Here is a 21,236-nt window from a genome sequence, read left to right as displayed (position 1 = left end):
AATAACACATTTAGAAGCTTATAATGCACAAGGTTCTGAAGAACAAGACACTTCAAGCCCATGCTATACAGGTCCTTAATTGATCCATAGTACTGACACATAGGACATACATTTATTGTTTTAATGAAACCCAGCCCTCCTCCTCTTGAAATCTGATCACCTCTGCTTGAAGTTCACAATATTGAAGTCTGTCATTCTCATCAAGCCTTATGGATACACTTTGTATTTACTTAGTAATCAAGATGTTTTGTAACTTCTCAAGGTAAACACAGCATCATGAGGTTTTCTTACATTTTGCTTATATTTGCCCAGGTTTTTAGAGATCTGCCTTCCCTTTCCTTTTTGCTCCTTTGGAGTATGTAAGATTCTCCTGTACCATTTCACATGCAGCCTGATGAGATTGCTATCTCAAGCACTTTAACATGATCCAATTTCAGCTAAGTCCCTATGCACTAACTGATTTTTGATCACAGTGATCCAATGCCATGCTTGACAATAAAGTCAAGAATCTCATTTGAAACAGTGAGGCAATGACTCTACTCATGTAACTTGACAGAATGTTTAAAGAGTAAACAAAAAGATCCCTAAGGCTCACTTGCAGCATTAAAAGCCACAGAACTAGGTGCTATCAAATACTGACCATGATAATCTTTTCAATGTCAATTCTGAATTAAGCTTCTAACACTAACTGAAAAAAAGATACTGAGGAATTATATGACAACCTTCATAACACAACAAAGTATTCATGATATGGAATGACAGAATACTTTCTACGTTTACAGGCTTATTTGTTGCAATAAACAGCAGATTTAGATTTTCTATATGAAGCAGCAATGCACAAGCCTAATTATAAAAGCAACACATTTTGTTACCCACTTAACAGCACACTTCTGGCAAGATGGGGTGACCATACTGACCTTTCTAGCCACTGATTTCCCACAACCTGCCAACTATTTCCACAAGGCAAAGCCAAACTACAGAAGAGAAAAAAATGATTTTTTTTTTCCCCTCTATCAGAAAGTTATTCAGCTCATGGGTATACATGGCCTTAGCACAAACTAGTGGCAGGGAACTCAGAAGAGTTCCAATCAAGAATGGAGCAAAACAACACGAACATCCCATTTCACTGACAGCAAGTTGCTGTCAGCAGAACTTCCCACGGAACACTTCTAAAGTCAGGCTAAGTTAAGCGTTATTGTTTGGCCAGTTTAATTTCAGCTGACATCAGAAAGCTTATTCTTGCAGTCCTCCTCCTGTGTCAGCACTCATCAGGTACTTAAAAGACCCCTACCTACAAAAATTCACTTGTTCTCTTCCTGATTTAACCTTCTCAATTAGCTCAGTCAATCAGAAGTGGCAATACTACACAGGCAATGAGCACAGCTCCACAAATCTAGTAGCATTTTCAGATTTGTTTAACTGGAAAAACAAAGCACTTTAAGACACTGCAGAAAACAAGCTGAAACCTCAACTTGAGGTTTTATAAAAATATATACTTAAATGACTGGGAAGAAGTCAGTGTGTCTTTTGAGCACCAGGGCATGATCAAATTACCGTGTCAAAAAAAGATCAGAACCAAGGAATGGAAGAGGTTCAAGATTAAGTAGTACAAAATGCCTCAGCACCAGCATCCAATTAGAAGTGCTAAGCAAGTACTTAGGAAAAAACTGCACTTAAATCAAAGAGAAAGTATTATAATCTAGTGTTACTCCCACCTAAGGATCTGCTTTGTCACAATCCTTGCTTGAAGTGGACCATCAATCAGTTCTTTGGGGACAAGTGAGCCGAGATCAGGAATAGCACGAGATTAGCTTCTATAAGCATTGCATTTACAGGACTCAGCTCAAGTTCCCTTTTTTTTTTTTTTTGTACAAAACTTGTCTTATTTTTTTTTAAAGAAGGATGCCAGGGATGTATTAGTTCCATCTCAGAGAGCAAAACTTAAAACCCTGTTCAGTGTTTAGCACACAGTATAATAGGCATACAAAAGCCTACCAGAATGTAAATAAAGTTTCAGTGAAATGAGGCATAGCAATTCAATAGTCTGAAGCCAAGACTACAAAATTCTCAGGCTCTCTCAGGTTGCTTCTTCATTTTACTGAAGTTCAAGGGATTCTATCTTTTAAACCAGCTTTACGCAATACCAACAGGAAACTAAAAACATTATTATGTAACTCATGTAAATGCACCATTTGGAAATGGTTAACTTCTGAATGTTAACTTCCTACACCTGCAAATGGCCCAAAATGAGGTTCCAGTCTTGGTTTGGTTTATGGCATGGGCAGCTCTCCTCTAGGCGAGTATAGCCTGACTTCTTACAAAAACCATAGAAAGGGGAATGTAATTTCTACTTGAAAATTATAAAATAAAGTTGCACAGAGATGTATCTTTTCCAAGCAACCTAAAATTCAATGAGACTGGCAACGAGAACTGCATGAAGAGATCAGTCTCAATTTCAGTGTTGTCTCAAAAGTTAGCTGTTGCTGAAGGGTTTCACTAACATCAAGCTCCAGACAGACGGATTCTCAGTTAAGTGCTATCACAGGATGCTCTGCAGAATTCTGAAACACTATGAACCACCATCTGGCTGCTCCTAAGGGTACAGCTGACAAGATATTACACCATTCAGCCAGGAGGTTTGTCTTATTCTGCTCCTTTATTCCCACAGCTGATGGAAGACACTGTCAGTTATCTCCCTCTAGTTGCTGAGTCAACATGTGTATATGTGTATCTACATAGAGAGAACAAGGAATAGAAATTATTGTTGGCAAAGCTACAGCTACTATTCATAAGATAGCATCCAGAGCCCAGAGAGAGAACTCACACTGCTTGCTAAAAGGCCAGGTAATGCAATACTGGACAAAGAAATGTCATCCTGGCAAAAAGGAGTCAAAGATGAAAAAGCATGCAAATCTCTTCAGCTCCAAAATAAACAATTATCTACAAGACTGACATTTGTAACACAGAAAGCAAAGAAAGATATTTCAAAGAGACACTTTACTCCCCTGCAACACAAAGTCAAAGAAAAAGTACTTACAATTCAGAATTTAACATTTGCTTGAGCTCCACTCATACAGTCAGGAGTTGGAGCTTCAGAAAAACTCTGCCCTTGAAGTCAGATTTGGCTGTTACCCACCATTCTTAATTCAGAACACCATTTTCACATGTGAACCAGTGCTTCTGTTCTAGCTTAACTCCATGTAAGACAGCACTTTGCCTCTGCATACTCTGCTTCCTACTATGCTGCACTGATCTTTAGTATCAAGCAGCAGAATGATCTAAGACACTACAGGAAGTTAAAAAGGAATGTTAGGCCAGGATCCAAATGGAGTTGGGAAGGACACTCTCAGAAAACCAATTTTATAAGGTTGAAACTTTAAATCAAACTACTCACTAAGAATGTTTAAAAAGTCACATGAACTTTAAAACTTCATGTGGAATTTTGACTTAGACCGTATTAACATCAATGTCTATTTTACATGTTCTTACATTATAATCTTTTATACATATTAACACACAGCAAATTAAGACACGTGTTTATCCTGACACTGAACTTTAAGATGTCTAAAAAACATGTTGAACTAATAAGTAAGGCAGGCTATGAAGTGGCTGGAAGTTTTTCTGTAATGAATATTTCCAACTCTGTTTCACCAAATTTTCCAAGCCCATCTCCTTTAAAACAAAATAAGCAGGACAATGAGGTACTCTTTCCAATAAATGGGCCATACTCAACAGCAGGATTGGAGAAAGACATCTCACTTCACATCCTACTCCCTCAAAAAGCTGCTAGTAAGAGTAAAAAAGTAGTTCAAAAGTTATCCATATACACACCACTACTGCCTAACCACCACAAAATGCTTCACACCCCCATTTAAATAAATTCAAATCCCTAAGTATCTGAGCAATAGGTATAAATACACAGAAGAGATTGAAACAAGCAGTCCTCCATATAACTAAAACATCTTACTGGAAAGTTTGTTAAAGAGTTCCAGATGATCTTAGAAATCTTTTGAAACACAAAAGATGAGTCAATAGTTCTGACAAACTGATCTGGTGGGAAAGGCTGAAGTCCTCCTATGTGACATCCAGTTTAAACACATAACCAAAATATTTAACAGAAAACTGGAGGTCAGAAGGAGAGTTGTACATCTGAATCTTGGTGGGGCTGATGACTAATGCATTATACACAGAGAAACAAGTGAAGCTATGCTTAACAAACCTTTCCCAGTCAGGCAGAAAAATACCTTCAAGCTGCAGTGGGTCCAACTTAGACTAGCAGCCAGCTAGGAACAGGTCTAAGTAACACATCAAGAATGTTAAATAACTGGTTAGAGAGCAAACTATATTCTGGAAGCTACAGCAAGTGCATGGTGATTACATACCAAAAATTGAAAGTGACACTATAGAATATGCTAATATAGAAGTATAAGCTCTAGCCAACATCAGTGAGGCTCCATCTGGAGTTGTTCAGCTTGAACAGCACACATCATATATTAGCCATCTAGAGAGTCTGAAAGCAAAGTGTGCTCAAAGGCCCAGAAAACATGACCTACAGGAAAGGACTGGAAGGACTCATTATTATTCTCATAAAAGGTAACCCAATAAAGGTCTGAAAGCACTTACACTGCAAAAAGAGAATGCCTGCGAAGATTAGGAAGGCGATAAACCAGTAAAGCAGCAAAAAAAGAACAAAAACAGAAGTTAAAAAAACCCAAGCCATCAAGCCCATTGAAATAAAGAAAACCTTTAATGCTACAGAACATGTATTCCTCAAATGAACACCCTGGCCAAAATGACAAACCTCCACACCCTTTAGAAAGGTTTGATATTTAGTAATTTAAAAAAAAAAAAAAATCAAACTCCCAAACTAACCTAAGCTGATCCTGCACATGATCAAGGATTTTATTGGCTTCATTACTATAAAATTAACAGGTATTTTTACTAAAGTAATAATCCAGTCTTCCTTAAAATTCTTGTTAGCCAATATGACACACATACTGAAGGATTTAATGACAAGTTCACTTCAGGAACTTACTTGCAATATTCCATCCCATACACTTATACCACTTGCTCTAGCATGACCACTGGGCTCACCCAGACTTGCTACTGTGAGAGGAATTCAGAATACACTGCTTTTACAAATGTCATTCACAGTCCTCTTCCTAGAAATCTGCTGTTTCTTCAACTGTTTAAGACTATCCTCCATTTGCTTTGCAAATCAAGAAACCAACCTAGTTATACATGAACGAAATAGGGAAAACACAAAATAGAATTTAACACTGACAGTATCTAGAATGGCAAAATAATTTCATTTTTAATGCTTAGTAAGTAGACCTTACTGAGCACCAGTGCTTTCTACTAAAACATAATTACTTAGAGCACTTTCAGGTACTTTTTTCACACTCTCAGGTCAGCTTGCATTCGGTTTAACTTGAACATCACAAGCTGTTAAAATAAATAACTACTTTCTTATCAAATGTATTTTTCATTTCCTTCTATTTGTATCCTTTAGTTACTTTTTTCAGTAAAGGTTCTTCTCATCATCAGGACAGCCAGCTCATAGCAGGTGACCAGTCTCCTCTATGACTTACTTTTTTTTATTCTGATTCACAAGCAGATATTAATTTTTTGTCACATGCTTTGTTAAAAGCTTTTAACTCTTCGAAGTTGTATATTTAACTCCCCACAAAATCTCTGTCAGCCTCAGGCTGTCCTCAGCTGAGTCACTGTGGCATCCTCAAATCACTCCTTACAAACAAGTCTTATTCTCAGCGACAAGTAAGATTTGGGAGAAATGGCAGCCTTCAGCTTTGAAAAAAATAACTCATCCTGAGTATGTTCAATAATAAGTCAGGTTATAACCTTATTCTTAGACATAACTCTAATGTTGCTCGCTTAAAATTTATTTTAAGACCTCAATCTCTTCATTTATTTGCAGGGCTGTGAGTTCAAGGTGATGAAAGAAATTCCATTCAGGAGATATACAGGAACACCTAATCACACAGTTTTAGTCAGCTAGTGCTTCAGCTTTTCTGACTTCTATATATAAACTGCCTCTCATGATACAGACAATGTCACTCATTACACAAAAATTGACACTTTCTGGACATCAGTTTTTTCTTAGAAGGTTTCAATTCTAGTATATGCTTCAGAACTAAGAAATTTCAAAGCTGGCATAACTACACTTCAAAGAGGATGCCAATATAACATCATGACAGAGGACACGCTTCCCAGCAGTCCCCTGCCTAGTTCAGACCTTGTACAGGCAGCTCCTTCAAACCAGACCTCTGGCAAAGCTCACAGAACTGACCATCACATAGTCAAGGCCTTCTTTGCAATGATACAAATATTTAATATTTATAGTAATTCATACACAAAGCTTAATATTCTCCTCCATAAACGATACATCATGGGCATCACTGAACAACCATCTACACTTCAGCTTGCTTAACTATTCAATCCCTCAGTTTCTTAAAGTACTTCAAAACTCTGTAAGTCATCTTTATTCCAATTTGCTAAGAGTAACTAGCAGTTATACATAATTAGGGTGCTTCATACTCCAGGAAAAGAAATGCATTAGACAAGATCCTACTATCCTTCAGCACCACCTACAACTATAGCTTCCACCACACAAATTCTCCCAGAAAAACTTCCCAGACCATGGTGACTGCTAAATGGTCTGGTCAGATAAATATCCTGCCACTTCCTTCCAGACTTTAGACCGCTCCACTCCTTATTTAGAACAGCAATTTAATGATATTACAATATCCACCTTTTTTTTTTTTTTTTTGAGGGGAAGAGAAATTGGGGGTGAGGGATTGAGCACTAAATATTACAGAAGCCTGAGGAGTTACTGTCCATCACTTCTGTTTCATTTCAAGATGTGGAAGTTATCAATGACATAGCAGCATATTCTGCTACACCTAACCACAAAACTTACAAAAACATGGGTTGTTGCTCCTGATGCCAACCCAGTCAAAAAAAAACAGCTTTCCTTCCAAGTTAAATGGCTGTTGTTTCAATGCTACCATGTAATAAACTTGCCATTTCAAAGACTAACAGGAAAAAAAAAGGCAACTCAATTAGAACCCAAAAATACAAAGTGTTCAGTAAAGGATTCTTGCTACTGCTGTTTGTCTTTCATTATAAAGTAGCAAGTCACTTTTCTGCTACACAGCAGTATTTACATAAGCTGCTATCCTAACCATGAGAGTAACTATAATGTGCATCTTCCTAGATTACCCAAAAAGCTCATGTCTATCCCAGAGTCTCAACGATAAGCATTAAGATATTCTTAATCAGTCTGATTTCATTTGTCAGACTGTAGCATTCAGACTCAAGTCACAGGAATCACATTCATCAGTACCGGCCTATAGAGGGGAGGGAAAAACCCAACCAACCAAACTTCCACAGAAACCCTGTGATCTCTTCAAAGTGTTCAACAGGTTATGTCAAACACAGATGTAAGCTATAGTGATCATTTCCAACCAGGTCACCTAGCAATTACCACAAACACAAGTGAACTCCTAGGCACAGGTTTCTTCATAAATGCATTTATCATTGGCAAAGTCAAACAAGCTCTAGTATTGATGTTGAGAATAATGATTTTGTGTAGGCAAAGAGGCAAGAGGCCACTCAGTCCTGCTCAAAGTAGGTCCAGTTATATCAGACTGCTTGAAGATTCATCCAGTCAAGTTTGGGATATCACCACAAGACACTGATTCCTCAAATATTTTGGGCACCTTCTCCCTCACAGAGAAGTTTTACTTCCTTACATTGGCTCAGGATCTCCCAAACTCCAGTTTGTTCCTGTTCCCTTCTGTGGGGCATCTCTGAATAAAGTGTTGATCTGTGTTCTTGGTACGTTCTCATCAGGCAGCAAATAAGGGCTCCTTCCCTACAGCTTTCCTTTCTCCCGGCTGATCAGGCCCAGCTCTTGCAGCCTCTGCTTGCTCACCCTGTACTCCAGTCAACAGTGACCCACTTCTGGGCTTGCTCTGGTAGCTCAGTGTCCTCCCAGTACCATGAGCCACAAACTGGACACAGTGCTCCAGTGATGAAGAGAGGCAAAGGCTATCCCATCCTTCAATCTGCTGTCATGCTTAGCAGAGCCCAGGATGAGGTCTCCTTTCCTTGCTGTGAGGACCAACTGCTGATACTGCTCAATTTGTTGTTCACAGGGCTCTCTATACCTGTGCCTGCCAAGCTGCCTTCCAGCCCCTTGGACCACAGCCTGTGCTGCTGAATGGAGTTATCTCAGTCCAGACGTGAGACTTAAAAATCACAGAACTGTTTAGGCTGGAAAAGACCTTTATGATCACCGAGTCCAACCATTAAGCTAACTGCCAAGTCCACCACTAAACAAAGTCCCCAAGTGCCACATCTACATGTGCTGAGTGATGGCACTCAGTATGATCTGCTCCATAACCAACCCCGGCACTGAATCAGCTGACAGGCTTGGAGTCTCCTCTATCCTCCTTCCAGTCCTTCTTGGAGCTGGACACATTTGCTAACTTCCAGTGAACTAGAACTGCTGGTAAGTGATTCAAAGTGGCTTGGTGAGCATTTCTGACTCCAGCCATGCAAACTATTCCACAACATTGTTGCAATCCCAAGGAGATCCTAAGTCTTCAATTGTGCTCATCTGTGCTGCCTTGACAATGAAAGGGATAGAAACAATTTCCATCATACCCCCCTTTGACACTTGTTGATTGCTCTTTGCATCTTTGCTTCTCTTGAGATTAGAGAAAAATCAAAGGCCATCTCAACATGCATAGTTTAAAACCCCCCTCATAAGCTAGCAATGCTTTTGGAAAAGAACCCTCTACCTTACTTCCTTAGACAGACCCTCCCTCCAGTTCAGTAGTCCTTGTTCCTCAGGGAAAGTTCAGCAACTAGAGAAGTCCAATTAATTAATACCTGATCATTCATGCATTTCACACTATTTACACCAGGCAGCATAGGAAAGCTGCAATGGTCAGCCAGAATTTACGTATTAATTTTAAGACTGCACAGCACACATGCTGAAATGACAGCAACCCAACTGGTTAGGAGAAGCAATGAAGATATAAATCAAGAATTACCATATTTCTGTGTCTGTATTTACTGACTTGTGCAATGCTATATCCGTACTTAATTAATTTGTTATTCAGTAACTTAATTTTCCATACACATATACCTTCTGTTCTTCTAATATTACCCTGCACTTCTCAGACTCCACCTCTACATTTATTATCAAGGCAAACTTAGTTGACTCAGAGAGCCAATTAACTGTCAATTTCTGAAACTCACAATTACTGTTTGACTTGATGTTCAGACATATGGTCTAACAAAAACGTGATCACATTCAAGCTACACGTCCTAGAACTACACCATATTTTACCTACTCAAAAGTGGGGGTGGAAAGGAGGATTTCTGAACAGCTCAGTTCAGAAGAATGAAGTCTATGAAGTCAAAGTATACGGGTTGTTTTCATCTTTTTTCATCCAGTATAAACACAATGCAGTTTTAAAAAAATCAACAAAAACCCCCTATTAACTCCAACAGATATCACCAGAAATGCTGGCTGGTTTTGACAAGTCAAAACTATCAACATTTAAAGGTGTGCCGTACTGAAAAGCAAGGTCTATGAAACTCCTAACCTAACCAAGAAATTTTAAGCACAAACCTCCTTGACTGGGATAACTTAAAAAAAAAAAAAAAAATCCACAAAAGCAACTATCTAGGGCATTTCAGCCACTTTGGGAAGAACAAGGCAAATAAAATACTGTTGTATTAACATCTTTGTCTTTCGTAGAGCATTACTTTTACATAGGAACAATAAAGTAAAAGTTCAAGTTACAGAGAACTGAACATCAACTGGAGAAAAGGACACAGCAGAATCAGAGACTGCCCACTGCATTTAGTGGTATGAGAGTACATGGTCCACATAACTACCAAACACTTCTGTACAAGCAAAGTTTCTGAATTGCTTTAAATAAATATTCTTATCAAGATTTTGGGTTCTGGGGAGTTTCTCTTTTGGCTTTTCTGTGAAACTATTAAGTAGTACCTGAAATTCTAAGCATCCAGTAAGAGTTGTAAACATGCAGCATTCCCTGTCCCCCACACTGTACTTCCCACACTGAAAACAGAAAGCAATTAAAAACTGGCCAGGAACACTGATGCGTGTGTGACATCCTTCTAGAGGAAGGAAAAAGACCTTCAATCCCTAGGAAAGCCCTGACTGCCTCAAGCAGATCAGTCACTTTTTCTATGTTGTCTTTCCACACATCACCAACTCTAGGGAGAACTGAGGTCTGCAGGAAGAGAAGCGAGGTTGTACTTTGCACTATGTAATGTTGCAAAGTCTCAAACAACTGCAGAAGAACAGCTAAATATTAACTTCACATTTTCAATTACCTGAAAAGTTTTAGCGTTAGCTGCCAATATTGAACAACTGTGGTCGCACAATGAAATATAGAACAAACTTATTTTGTCAGGAGCAGCAAATTTCAGCTGTCCATAAAAAAAATCTGATGAGTTACCAGTTACATTACAAAGTTATGGGATGCCTGCTGCCCCCTGCATTGCTGACACTGCTGGCTTTTTTTTAGCTCTTAAGACCAGCTCCCTGCAGGCCATTCCAGAAAGTTAACCTCTTTCTGTCCAGGAACTGCATCATGACAGTAAGGCTAGGGAATGTTGTTCTAATAGCTGCTCAATTTACAGCTAAGCTATGTTTTCAGTATGTCTCACACTGTCACCCAGCTCTGTGCTGTATGGGATGGTCTTACTGGCTACTTACTGAAATAAGAGAGAAGATATAAGCAGAAACTTATTTAACAAATTCTCTAACAGACATAACTTCTATTAGGAAGTAACAATGGGATTCAATTTTGAACTAAGTTTTTAGCAGTCAAATTGATTTATAGGAAAACTTGTTTTAGACTTTGACATTTTAATCTAAATAGAAGACTTCCAACTTCTACTTTCCTTCTAGGGCTAGCAACTATAGTATACTAGCTCATGCCTGCCCATGCACACTATGAGGTTCATTTAGACTGAAAGGGACTTCTGGAGGTTATCCAATCCCATCCCCAACTGAAAGCAGGGTCAACTTTGAAGTCAGATCAAATTGCTCAGGGGTCATAGTATAGTCAGGTTCTGAATATTTTCAGGGACAGATTCCACAACCTATTTCAGTGCTTCATTCTTTGTGTGGGAAAACATAAGACATTATAGTGATTTTCCTTGTTGAAGCTTGTGTCTTTTGCATAGCTAAGGAGAGACTGTCTTTGTTTTCCCTTGCACTGCTGCCTAGCACCAGCAGCAATCACGATGCCCCACTTCAGACATTTCTCAAAGCTGAACAAACTCACTTCTCCAGTCCTCTTCATATATCATGTGGTGACTTTCCAACTTATTGGCCTTTCACCTCAGCACCTGCCTCATATTTGGGAGCACAAAACTGTGCACTGTACTTTTGATGTAGTCTCACAAGCTCCAAATAGTAGAGGTCCAAATTGCTTCTTTCAACTGGCTGACCATGCCCAGTGTGCTCTTTACCTTTGGCACATACTACCCCACAAGGACCCCTATGATCTTTCCTGTACAGGTACTTGCCACCATCTGCACCACATCTCTGCTGCTGCATGAGGTCATCTCTCCCAAGAGAAGTCTCTCTAGCTTTTGAATTTCACAAGGTTCCCAACAGTTATTTCTGACCTGAGGACATCCCACTCAATTAGCCCCAGTCTCAGTAGAGGAATTGACCCTCACAGTCATCCACAGTATCCACAAATTTGCTTCAAGTGCCTTAAAACCTGGAAGAGAAGTTGGAATGCAGACGAACTGCCCCTGCACTGGTGCCACCAGTGACAAGCCTCCAGATGGACTCCATACAGCTGATCAGAACCTTCTGAGATCAGCAGGACACAAATTTTCACCCATCTCATAATCCACTTTCCAAAACATATCTCACCAGTTTAGCTACAAGGAGATATTAGGAAATTCTATTAAAAGCCCCTTAAGGTTAATAACACTCCCTGTTCTTCCTTTGTCCAGTGTCTTGTCCCATGTACTTACAGCAATCAATTCAGGACCTCTTGTCACAGCAGTCTCAGATTGTGGACACACCACCACACACTGCTCTTCCTCACTTCACTTTTACATCTATTTCTAGGCAAAGAATGCCCACACAATACAGGAGTATGAAAAAGTTAAATCCAACACTAATCTCTAATCTTCTGAGGGCCTAATAAAAATAACAAATCCAAAAGTAATCAATAAATTAATCAAGCTAGCTCAGTTTTTTTTTTTTTTTTTTTTTTTTCACTAATCTGTAGGTTTATCAGCTATGGAGACCTGCTTGACTAGTCTTTATTCACCTTTAGCAGGAGATTGCCATTTGAATGACTCCAAATTTTGCACATGCCACTGCATTACACTGATAGCACTAGCACCTGCCAAGTATTCAAAACAACAGCCACTTTCAGAAAACATTCTGCTCTGTACAAACTAATCCCAGAACTAGTTTAAGAGCTATCATGTTATACAAGCCTTGACTAATAGAAAAGGAGAAAACAATGAATCCCTGTAGACATATAACATTATCTTAAATGCCAGATAATGAAAATCTGATGTGGGAAGGGGATCAGGGAAGGGAAATGGGCAAGAGCTGTCTACTGCTGCAGATAATCTTAGTATCCCTGTCAACTCAAGAGTTACACTCAACTAGCCTTCACACTGAGAATAAGATGGATGATATTTTACACTATTAAAAAATTAAAATTGCTTTTACTCCTGCACACTACTTGAAAAACAATTGAAAAGCAGCACAAATACTGAACAAAAGTATGCAGCTATGATAAAAGAGGATTGTCTAGAAGCTAAACTAAAAGTGACCTTGATAACACACTAAACTTTACCTACATTTACCTTCCCATATGCCTGAAAAATCCAAGGTAAAAGGTTAGAGGACATCAACAGAAGCTTTAAGACATTAAAGATTTTCATTTATTGGACAACACCAAAAAAGTGTGTTTGGTGTTTTCACCATGACTTAGAAGTTGTGCTACACCTCAAAGCTCTTCATCACGAGCTTATGTACTAAGCAACCATAGGCCAGTTCTTCTAGAATCAAATGAACATAAATATTGTCCATGAGCCCCCTCGGGAGCCTCAGACACACCTCCACTTCCTTTTAACGCACTGTTTTACACCTTCACCACCCAGGACATCCAGCAGAGCGAGACAAGCTTTCACCCAACAGCTTTATCATCTCTCCCCACAACAGAGACAGAAACACAATAATTATTTCCCCTGACCTCAGTCTTTACTGCACAAGTCACTCTTTATTTGCTTCTCATATATTTTCTTGCATTTTTTCCACATTCAGCTATTCCCACCTTTTCTTTCTTAGCTTTTCTTGCGATTTCTCCCCATACTCCCCACAGATTACACTATTTTCTAGGCAATCCTTCTGCTTTCTAACCAGGAATAAAGAATAATACTCATGACCCCTTTACCTTTAACAAGAAAGCTTGATCAACCCATTTCATGCCTAATCAAAAACTCATCATCTCCATCCTCCCAATAAAAATATATTACTACATTTCAGACACCTATAAACTCTAATGCATGGAATACAACTACCCTCCAAATAAGTACTGCTTAAAAATCTTGTTTTAGACAGGTAACCCTACCAAAACCAAACCACAGAAACACAAAAGAGTTTTGGTTAAAGGCACATTTAAAGACCTTTTATACCTCCACCTTTTAACAACCACAAAACCCAAGAACATGTGGCATAACAAAGTAATAATAATTAAATAATTGCACCTATTTTTCACTTAGCAAATCTGGTCACTCACTTCCAACTATCAGTTGCCTTAGAAAATTCCTGACAGAGACTTCTGCATAACAATCCACATACCAATCAAAACAGGAGTCATCAGGGCAAATAAAATCAACCAACCAAAGTTCAATTATGCTCATCCAATACAACACATTCATTCAACGCTGGAAACAAGAAGTACAAACACAAATAGCAAAGTAATCTGTCATCACAGAGCCATCTTTAAGAGGCAGAGTACAGGGGCTCCAGAGCAAGCAGACAACACACAATCTCAGCACTCTCATTTTTTTGCACACATATCCAAGCAGTCTACAGCTGTACCTTCTGATAAAGAGCTGTTTGGACAAAGCTGAATTCAGTCATGCAGCAGCAGGGCAGGCCACCTCCACAGCAACAGGCTGGTGTAACACCAGATGCAGTTTATTGCTCTTCAACAGATAACACTGAAAATGGACATTTACCAACAGCACTGCAACTATCTGGCACTTAGCAAGATTATCTTCTGTGTACCAGGTTTTCTTTTTCTCTTAATTTCTTTCACTCTAGATTTGGTTTCTACAGATTAAAATTTGGACTTTTGATTCTAGAGCTTCCAGCTTATTTTTCCTTTGAGCTCCACAAATGCTCCACTCACTAGCCCCACACACTGCCTTCTGAAGCAACACACTCCCCAACTCCTTTTCCCTTCTCACACAGATGCAATTTACATCAGATTGTGCCTGCCTTAAAAACTCTGCTACCAGCACCTGAAGGGTAATCAACTGGTACCGGTGGTCTATAAAGTTCACATATTTTTGCTTCTCCTGCTACTGTTTGTTTCCTTTATTTCTCAGTATCAACCCTGTCAGCAATACTACATAAAAGGGATCAGAAAGAAAACAACCTAAATTTGGCCATATTTTTAAACAGGATACTTAACTATCTAAACTCACAAAAAGTAAATCCTGCTAGAGGTATCTTTTTTCACTATCAAACAGTACATATATCCCATGACATAAGATTTAAGTTCTTTAAGGCAAGAGAGAAACACTGTTGAAATCAAGTTAATGTTCAACTTTTATGCAGCACAAGTGACTAAACAACCATCACAATTCTTCTATGATACTCAAAAGTGTTCAGACTCTAACTCAAGTAACATTGCACTTCATTTCCATATATATGGGAGTTCTTGCACACCAAAAGCACCACAGTGTAACAATAACATTGAAAATAACAAACTTATCACAATGAAACAGCTAAGAATCCTTTCAAAAGTACAACATTCCAACAAGTTACCCTCAAGTACAGGCTGGACAAACTTCTGGCAACTTTTAAAATTTTTTTGTTAGTTATCAATCGATCCAGTTTCAAACTCTCCAATCTGTTATTCTTACCAGTGCAGCTGCTCTGTTTCTTCACACAGCAGCTTCATACACTGCCCAACCTACTTCATGGTTCACCACTATTTCATTCCAACTTCTCAAATACTTCTACAGCATTCCTATTCCTTCACTGCTGTCATATTGCTTCAGCAAACACCTGTTCAAATGGACATTTATTTCCATACCATTTTCAAAAAATAAATGCATATTTAGACACAGATTTCTAAACTATTAACATAAAATGAGGAAAAACCAAATTCTGTTGTCCTTCTGATCACTCTACTACACCTTCTCATTTCCAAGATGGTAACCTGCTTTGCTTGACATTCTCATTTGCCATGACTTCACCTGAAAAATCAGTAAAAATGTTTCTAGTCACATTGTTCTTATCAATAATTACTTGGAGATTTTGTTTTCATTTATTATTTTTGCACTCTTATATCATCTCCACCTTTATAACACAATCCTTCCAGTTCTACTACCAGTCTGGAGTTCTGTATTCCAGGCTCCTGTAAGAAAAAAAAAATTCATTGGGATCTTAGAAGACATATGTGTACTTCTTTGTCTAGCCTTACTGAGAAGCTTAACATAACCAGCAATTTAAATTGAATAAATAAAATTATTTCTTCAACAAAATATCTGCAAAATGCATCTTGAACATCCTTCTATTCAACTCATTTTACAGTTCTGCTTATTTTTAATTCATGCTTAAATTAAAATTTCAAAACATTTTTCACTGTGTGCACAGTGAAGAAACGAGGCACAGGAATGATGAGGAATTCGTTATTTAGTAGCACACAGGTCCTCATTTACAGCACAGCTGAAAAGTATTTGCTGTGATTCAAAGTAAGCTACTTTATAGATTAAAGGCTGTGATGATGACTCTTATGGATGCCATACATGTCCCCTAGCTCAAGGTTGTATTAGTTTGATCATGTAACTTCAGTATGCACTTCGTTGTATCGTGCACTGTTTGACAGGCAAGTGGAAGAATACTCGTACATATAACCTGAAGCCAGCAGTTCTTGCTTTTGTAAAAGAAGCAGCATTTATTAAAGCAGGTCTGTATTTCTTCCGAAATAGAAAAGCTGCTGTTATTTCAGATTCTTGATATATTTTCTCTTTCCCACTTCAGTTTTTTAGTGTGAGTGTTGAGAGGTTTTTGGCAATATGTCTCTGGGGAATTATAGCTCCAATAAATCATCAATTCTAACTGTCAATCGAAATGACTGGATAAAAATTTATTTGGTTTTGTAGCAACTTTATTCTTTTAGGGTTGGGATCTTTTGTGGTACCATTTACAAATCATCCTTTTGCTAGCATTATCAGAATTGGCCGAGTAGCAAGACAAAAGGCAACCAAAAGTAATAAGCAGTTTTGGACGCCATCAACACGTAAACATACTTAAAATATATTTAGGAGCACTCTTAAGAGCCACAGTAATAATATTATTCCTTCATAGTCACATGTTACAGTTACAGAAACAATGAAAACAACTGTGGGAAATTTCAAGGTGAAAAGAAAACTAAAACCTACGATATCGACAAAAAAACTCTTCCCCTGCTGATTACCTCCAAGTCCAAAAGTCTGTAGCAGTTTTTCAAGTTTTCCTTTTTATCCAGAGATTATACTTCAAAACTTAGTGCTCGAAGAACAAAATTATTTCAACACAACATTGCCACTCCTGCCGGATGTTCTGAAGTGTTATCAGTCAAGCTCACTTATGCAAAAAGAAGAATCCGGGAAGACTGACAACCCAAATTACACTCATCAAGACTAAAATGGTTGAGTCGCTGTATGACACTAGGCACGGATGCTCTTAGCTTCATTGTTACTATTAACTTCACATTTAGATGTAAAAATAGCTTGTCAAGGTTATGTCAAGTCTGCAACTTCAATTTTTTAATCGCAAAAGAGCAGAAATAACCCTGAACAAAGGGAGGGGAGAAAAGCGCCAGTGGAAAAAGTTTGCCAACCATATGAAAACTAAGTCTTCAAGCCTTTAAGGTTGAAACGCGATGCCTTCTCAATATTTACAAACTTAGTAACAATAATCTTTTTTGAAAGGTACATCATTGCCAGAGGGGGGAGACTATTACATGCACGAGCACAATCCTACAGCGCCTCAACTCCCTCCCAGAGAAAGCATTTCTCAGATACTACACAAGTGTTTTACGGCGGCATGTCTTGCTCGTTCCTGGGTATTTTTATCACACGAACCTCCAGAGACTACCTCCTTTAACTTGTTCTTCCTTCATTAAAGAGGGAAGGGACACAGCGTCTCCTATAATAAAATATCCTTGCCAACTATTCATTACTGCATTGGGAATACAACGGCAGCAAGAGGGTTTTCGATTTGCTCTTGCCCAAGTCTACTTTTATCTCCTCTCCTCTTCCACTGCTGTAAAAAAAAAAAAAGACACTAGGCACACTACGCCGCATGCAGCACAGCACAAATAAATAAATAAATAAATAAATTCCTGCTCAGTTTCCAACTGCTACGCTTGTTTGTTCCTCGCAGGAAGATCCAGGGGAAGGGGGAGTAGGTGCTGGCATTTTCCTGCGGGCGGTCACGCCGAGCCCGCAGCGCAGTGCCCGCGGCAGCCGCTGCTCAGGATGCGGGAGATGTACAGCGAGCACACGATCCCACCTCGGCAGCGGCCAGCGACCCGACACCGAAACCAGCACGGGTTTCGCTCTGAGAGGGAACAACGACACAAGCCCACACCGCCTGAGGCAGAGCGCGTACCATCCCTCCCCCGCATAAAACACCAAGACCCTTCTGTCCTTCCTAAAGGAGAGGGGTGGGGGGAGTGCCCGTGAATTCCCGCAAACAAGCGAAACCCCGCCGCCCAGCACGGGAATTACAGCGGATAACCTGCCGTCCGCCGGGGGAAGCCCCAGCCGCGAACAATAAACTTTCCCTGCTGCCCCACCCGGGCCGCGGCCACCGCAGCCGAGTGCCAGGGAAGCTTGGCCTCCCGGGACACCCGCAGCGGATGTTCCCGGAGGAAGGAGTCCATAGCTCTCCGCGGAGCGGGCTCCGGCTCGGACCCGCCTCGCATCCCTCCCTCCGCCACCGTCCCGGCCCCGGCCGGCCCGGTTCCCCCCGCCGCCCCTCCCCGCCGCCGGCCGCCGCACAAAGTTTCCCTCAACTCGGCCGCGTCCCCCGGCGCTGCCGGGGCTCGGGTTTCTCTCCTCCTCTTCCTCCACCCGCCCCCTCACCCGTCCGCCAAGGGTAAAAGTTCCACTTACTGCAGCAGAAATGAGAGAAAACCAGCCCCAGGAGCCCCAGCCCCGGCCCAGGAGGCAGCGCCGAACGCAGCAGCCGCCGCCGCCGCCTCTGCCACCACCGGGGGGAGGCACCGCCACCAGCCGCTACGAAAAGTTCCCGGCGGGCGGGAGGAGGCGGCGAAGGAGGGAAACCAGCAGCAGCCTCCGCAGCGGCTCCAGCCCCTGCCATGCTTCGCACTCGGCTCGCAGCCGCCGCCGCTACGAAGCCCGGCCGGTCCCTCCCGGTCCCGCTGCCCGCGCCGCCGGCGCCTCCCCACACGGAGCCTGTGTCACTGAGCGGGGCGGGGCGCGCCGCTCCCGCCCTCTCAGAGCGGGCCGCACCACCCGCCGCAGGGGGGGGGGTCGGGGGAAGGCGGGACGCGTGTGCCAGGCGCCTCCACCGCGACCCCCACCACCTCCCCCCCCCCCGCCCCGGGACCAGTCGCCTCGCCCCCTCCTATCCCGCCCCGCTTTGCGGGACTCGCGGACGCGCTCCGCGCGTCGCGGGGGGTTCCCGTTGGTCTCGGGGGCGCCGCGTGGGAGGGGGCGTCACGGCGCCCTCCCCCGGGGGGCTGTTGGTACGTCCCGCCCCGCCCCGCCCCTCCCGCCGCCGCCTGAGCGCGGCCGGCGGCGCCCGCCCGGCCGGACTCTGCGCCCGCGGCCCGTGCTGCCGCCGCCCCTCGGGCTCGGCCGGCCCCGCCAGCTGGGCATCGGCTAGCAGCGCTCGCCCGGGCGGGGAGCGGCCACAGCCCTCTCCGCCGGACGCCGGGCGAGGGCATTCCCGAGAGCCGGGATGTCCCGGGGAGCCGGGCCGGTTTCGGCCGCCGGGCTGGAACCCCGCGCTGCGGCCGCGGGCGCGCAGCCCGTGCCCGCTGGTTTTGCCAACAATAAAGTTCTCCGGCGCTGTCCTGGCGTCGCTTGCGCTGCCCTTGGCAGAGACTCGGGCGGTGTGTGCCGGGCGGTGTGAGCCGGGCACCGGCCCCGTGTCCCGGCGGTGTGAGCCGGGCAGTGTGAGCCGGGCACCGGCACCGTGTCCCGGCGGTGTGAGCCGGGCACCGGCACCGTGTCCCGGCGGTGTGAGCCGGGCAGTGTGAGCCGGGCACCGGCACCGTGTCCCGGCGGTGTGAGCCGGGCACCGGCACCGTGTCCGGGCGGCGTGAGCCGGGCACCGGCCCCGTGTCCGGGCGGCGTGAGCCGGGCACCGGCCCCGTGTCCCGGCGGTGTGAGCCGGGCACCGGCCCCGTGTCCCGGCGGTGTGAGCCGGGCACCGGCCCCGTGTCCGGGCGGTGTGAGCCGGGCAGTGTGAGCCGGGCACCGGCCCCGTGTCCCGGGCGGTGTGAGCCGGGCACCGGCCCCGTGTCCCGGGCGGTGTGAGCCGGGCACCGGCCCCGTGTCCGGGCGGTGTGAGCCGGGCACCGGCCCCGTGTCCCGGGCGGTGTGAGCCGGGCACCGGCCCCGTGTCCCGGCGGTGTGAGCCGGGCACCGGCACCGTGTCCGGGCGGTGTGTGCCGGGCACCGGCCCCGTGTCCCGGCGGTGTGAGCCGGGCACCGGCCCCGTGTCCCGGCGGTGTGAGCCGGGCGTGTGAGCCGGGCACCGGCTCCGTGTCCCGGCGGTGTGTGCCGGGCACCGGCCCCGTGTCCCGGCGGCATCTGGGCGGACTCGGGGAGCGTGGAGCGCTCGGCTCCGCGGCGGTGCCGAGCCCGCCGGAGGCGGCAGGATCCGAAGGTCTGAAACCATCTGGGAGCACAGCGAGCCCTGTGCGGGGCTGACCGAGGAATACCAAATACGGCCCTGTGCAGCAGGGGCCCGGGGGCAGCGGGCAGCGTTTCTGTCGCGCTGATGCCTGCAGGGATTTCTTGGCTTTGCTCCGGGAAACGCTGCCGCTGACGAGGGCAGAGCTGCCCCACAGGGAGCGATGGTGCCCCAGCCACCAATGCTCGAGTATTGTCAGGGCAAAGTGGCCGCTCGAGGTGAAGAGGGAATTCACGCCTCTGCCCAAGGTCCCCGGAGTCCCCCTAAGGGCTGTCTGAGAATTAGAGCAGTCTGTAACCAGGTCACTAAACTAAAGGTGACTTTTCTAAGAAATACTGTTTCTTTGCGCTGATTGTCGGTTTTGTGGGTGTGGTGTCAATGGAAGTATCCCATTATGTATCCTGGATGTGATTTTCAGCAGCAAAATACAGGTACCTTAAAAGAAGTGGCTTGAGAGTCTTGCCTCTTTACAGTCTTTTCATTTCAGATGCACTATACTTGCAAAACCTGAATAGCTATAAATACCATACTTGCTGCTGAAATATCTGTGGCTAGCAGATTTCACGTAAGTACCACATATTCCCCAAAATATTTGCTTTCTTTCAACAGTGGACATGAAGAGCAGTTTCTCACAAAAATATGTATGGCTAAGTTCATCAGATGCTCACAATAGAGCTTTCATTCCATCTCCAGCCACACTACTTGCCAATTAACTGGCCTCAGTAATTTGTAACTGTGAAACAAACAGTATTCAGGCAACGGATTACTACAAGCAAATTGCTGGCTATGATAGATGTTGGACATTCCTCAACATTTTGCTATGAAAACCAATATAACTGAAAGGACTTCAGGTTTTATGAAATGTAATTTTATCAGCCTAATCCTCAGCTAGCAGCAGGGGACACTCTCCTGTGTTCTGACAGAATTTGGACAGCATCTCCAGGTCATACGCTGTTGACCCTGGTGGGAGGAGAGGCTGGTGACTACCGTGGAAGGAAACAGGCTGACTCTC

General features: G+C 43.3%; 1 protein-coding gene across 3 annotated transcripts in view; it reads right to left on the bottom strand.

Moving 5' to 3' along the window:
- Nucleotides 1–18,766, bottom strand: part of NECTIN3 (nectin cell adhesion molecule 3) — a 57,824-nt gene extending 39,058 nt beyond the window's left edge. For 2 of the 3 annotated variants that reach the window (XM_085577744.1, XM_085577698.1), the window contains exon 1: nt 18,454–18,766. In XM_085577744.1, the coding sequence (XP_085433870.1) occupies nt 18,454–18,661 (208 nt within the window). In that variant the 5' untranslated portion in view covers nt 18,662–18,766. Of the gene's footprint in view, nt 1–12,368; nt 12,444–15,509; nt 15,513–18,453 lie in introns of all 3 variants that reach the window. The other variant, XM_085577792.1, reaches the window with a different exon arrangement.
- Between the last annotated feature and the right edge of the window lie 2,470 nt (nt 18,767–21,236).

Source organism: Lonchura striata, chromosome 1, assembly GCF_050655825.1.
Source record: "Lonchura striata isolate lonStrDom1 chromosome 1, ASM5065582v1, whole genome shotgun sequence".
Classification (NCBI taxonomy): domain Eukaryota; kingdom Metazoa; phylum Chordata; class Aves; order Passeriformes; family Estrildidae; genus Lonchura; species Lonchura striata.
This window is presented reverse-complemented; position numbering and strand designations above follow the sequence as displayed.